Source organism: Aphanomyces astaci (genome assembly GCF_000520075.1).
Source record: "Aphanomyces astaci strain APO3 unplaced genomic scaffold supercont1.15, whole genome shotgun sequence".
In the NCBI taxonomy this organism is placed as follows: Eukaryota; Oomycota; class Saprolegniomycetes; order Saprolegniales; family Verrucalvaceae; genus Aphanomyces; species Aphanomyces astaci.
In genome coordinates this window covers 586361-590330 of record NW_009798278.1, presented here as the reverse complement: position 1 = coordinate 590330, position 3970 = coordinate 586361, and the positions used below count along the sequence as shown (strand labels likewise).

The 3970-nt window shown below is 44.9% G+C and overlaps 1 protein-coding gene across 1 annotated transcript; it reads right to left on the bottom strand.

Moving 5' to 3' along the window:
* Positions 1-118: 118 nt before the first annotated feature.
* On the bottom strand, positions 119-803 carry H257_07382 (hypothetical protein; the record flags this gene model as incomplete). The annotated part of the gene is made up of 2 exons (XM_009832888.1): positions 119-152; positions 205-803. The coding sequence occupies 2 exons, from the start codon at positions 801-803 to the stop codon at positions 119-121; spliced, it is 633 nt and encodes a 210-aa protein (XP_009831190.1).
* Between the last annotated feature and the right edge of the window lie 3167 nt (positions 804-3970).

Sequence of the window (3970 nt, the reverse complement as noted above, 5' to 3'; positions counted from 1 at the left end):
GGGACGTTGGGACTCATGGAAAACGAGAACGACCCCAGGTAGTTGGCGCCGTTCAAGCCAAACCCGACCACCACGTCCGCCATAATGCCGAAAATCGTGCGCACCGTGTAAATGCCAGTCAAGACACGGCCGCGGACAGCCAACGGCTCGCGCTGCGAGTACTCGGTCACCATCGCATCCGATGCACACACGGCCGTGACGTACCCCAACGACACGATCATGGACAACATGATGAACTTGGTGCCCTGGTCCGGAGCGCCCAAGTTGAACAAGTCCTTCTCCTTCTCCGACGCACGCGAGAAGACGCGGGAGCACGCCGTTGAGTTCATCGCCTTGGCCTTAACGCGGTCGCAGTACGGGTCCCCCAACGAAGAAAACGTCATCACAGTCAAGCAGATCATGGTCAAGGTCCACCCAATCAACATCCACGACTTGCGGCGGTAGCCAAAGATGGGAAAGCAGTCGGAAAACAATCCCATAAACACCTTGAACGACCAGCCCATGGTCACCAACTGACTGTACGCCGACGTCTGGTACCCCTCCAAGTTGAGGTACACGTTGAAAATGGGGTAGTTGAGCGACGGAATCATGCCGTAGATCACCCCCACCGCGGCGTACTGTGCGAACAACCCAAACGCTTCTCGGGAAAACAGGTCGAGGGCCCCGCCTGCGACGATGGCACCACCTTCCAGCTCACCCGGTGTCTTGATGGCAGCAAAGTCGTCCTCCTTGTCGCCCTGGCCTTTGGTGACGGACTGAATGTACGACACGCGCTCTTCCAAGTCCACGGCGGTTCTTTGCATGATTGTCGTTCGAGTCAAAACCAAGAATGAGTCAGTGATTCTGGCAATCCATCACCTTCAACGTTTGAGAAACGTTGCTGGCCGCAAGGTTTTGGCCGTCTGTACGTGCCGCACCATCTGGACGTGACATTCTCCTTCTATGCAGTGATGAAGCTGGCTCGTGACATTTGATTGACTGTGCCATAGCCGGGTACCACTCAGGCAGTGTGACATAACTTCGCCGTGGTACTGCTTGACTCTTGGTCAGGTCTACAGATGCCTTGCAAACGAATGCAACTAATGTTTCGTGGTTCATATGAACGATTTTGCCAATTAATGCGACTAAGTACTTAGGTTGTACCGCGTAGTACTTACTATGCGTACACTTCGAAGTAGTTCTCAGTTACTTTCTGTGGAGGCATTCATCTACCACTTCTTTGGCATTGATGTCTAAAGGCATAACGTTACTCGTAAATGCCAAAACTGTATTCTGGATTACTCCGGAGTAGTATCACAATACACTCCATACTAGTTTTTACTGTATTATTGACTGTGAAGTACTCCGTAAGCGTTTCTACCCTGTACTGTAGATTGACCATGAAGTACAAATTCTCTCGAACGACACATAGACTACATTTATTGAATTAATCTTTGGTACTGTAGTATTGTATTGTGAATTCGCTATAAACTTCCAAAATTCGCCTGGTTTGTCTAATCAATATTGAATCACGCTGGAGTTCTGATTGGGTGAATATACGTGTCCTTTCTGCAAGAGCCAATCAAATCCACTCAAAAATGGATTAGCCAATAGCGTCGATTCGTGATTCGATTTGGCGGCGAGATTCGATTCGACGGGGTCTGGAAATTCGTATCGAATCCACAATGTATTGATATTATTATCCTTAAGAGCTCGGGACCAATTGCAATGACCGGTACCACAATTTTGCACTCAATGTCCATACGGACACACCGGTATATGAGGTGTGAGCATTGCGCCGCAGCTTGTCCATCTGTTCAAAGGTGAAATTGGGGGGAGTGTGAATTTTGAGAACTATTGGCCTGTTTCGGTGATGACCGTCGACCCAACCGTATCTTTCTATATTGTGTTGGATCTAGCTAGTATTGAATTAATTATTTTCCTGTAATTGTAGTACTCACTGTCAGTACTACCTACTAGTACGAAGTACTATTAATACGTAGTATTAGTAGTACAATGCTAACAGGAAGTATCGAATGTGAGTACAACATTTTCATACCACGTAAGATCAGGATGGATGACGTCATATAAAAATATATACTGTATATGGATTTGAAGATTTTGAATGATAGAGAACCCATGAATGGCGTCGTGTCATAACATTTATCCAATAAGCCGTCCCAAATGTGCTACTATTTTTATCATGCCATGCATCTCGTCGTACTGATAACTGTCGCCTATTGAATAAAAAAACCGTTTTCGTGAACAAGCAATTTGAATGGTATATGATGCACGTCATCTATCAAACTACCAACTTTTCACAAAATTTTGTGACTTCTATTTCGTATTCATTGCTCAAAATTTCAGCAAATTGAGACGTAGAATCGACAGATCTCAATGTGGTGAAGAAATTCTACGTCTCAGATTCAAATTTGGTGATGAATTATCCAGAAATAGATAGATATTTAACCTAGTGGTATTTTACATGGGCGCTGATTTGGCCATAGGGGTGACTGCTGAGATGTATCTTGATTTTTGTATATGGGACTTATCCGTATATAATATCCGGAGGCAGTTGGGACCTTTAACCTCCCACTGCAGTGATAAATCGGTATTTAACGTATTTGACTTTCGGGTTAAACTACATTATTTACTACGTACTTCGAAGTACTTCGAAGTAGTACATTATTAATAATTGTACGTTAAAGAATATAACCTCCACTCTTCGATTTGGCCAGTTGGAAGTTTTTAGATGACATGCATCATACCAATATTAATATTCGTAAAATGTACTAGTAGTTGAGTATTTTAATACTCAACTACATTTTACGTGGTATTAAAATACCACTGGGTGAAGATTTCCGTCGTTACCTGTACGTATGTACAGATAAAGTGGCCACCGCGACAATTCTATCCGACAACTTTCTGATTGGTTAAAAGTAGATGCTCATTGGCGGATGCCTCTTCAGTGGGGTGCTCAATCGAATGAGCAGCACTAACTGTAAATCGGCAGAAAATGGATCGACTAATCAAAACCCAAAACACTATCAAGTAGTCAATCAAATTCACTCTTCGACCAATTCAACACCGGATTAGTGTGAGAATTAATTAGTGTGATAATGGAAGACCGTTATACAGTATACAAAAGGCAGGACAAGATAGATTTGGCGAATCAGCACAAAAGTCCAAATTATGGGTAAAATGACAATACTATTAATAGTATACTGTACGTAAAGTACGTGTACAGTACTGCTGCCCCGTCAGCAAACAGGACTCTGTTCGTCGATACATTCGAAAAAACCAAGATAACAGTAAGCTTACTTTACTTGGTCGTTGTGTTGAAATGGTGTCTGAAGTATAGTACAGTATACGTATGAAGTGTAGTATATGTTATGATATCTACTCCGGAGTAATCAGGAATTTGATCAGCAAAATTACGTCTTTTGACGTGGAGGAAAGAGTCATAGCTAGGCGAATGCCGCCACAGAAAACAACCGAGCACTACGTAGTCCTTCGTTTGCATGGGCATCTATCAAACAGCATCAACAGAGGGCCAAGTCAAGAAAGTATCAGGGCGAAGTCATGTCGCATTGCCTGAGTGGTACCCGGCTACGGCACAGTCAATCAAATGTCACGAGCCAGCTTCATCACTGCATAGAAGGATAATATCACGTCCAGATGGTGCGGCACGTACAGACGGCCAAAACCTTGCGGCCAGCAACGTTTCTCAAACGTTGAAGGTGATGGATTGCCAGAATCACTGACTCATTCTTGGTTTTGACTCGAACGACAATCATGCAAAGAACCGCCGTGGACTTGGAAGAGCGCGTGTCGTACATTCAGTCCGTCACCAAAGGCCAGGGCGACAAGGAGGACGACTTTGCTGCCATCAAGACACCGGGTGAGCTGGAAGGTGGTGCCATCGTCGCAGGCGGGGCCCTCGACCTGTTTTCCCGAGAAGCGTTTGGGTTGTTCGCACAGTACGCCGCGG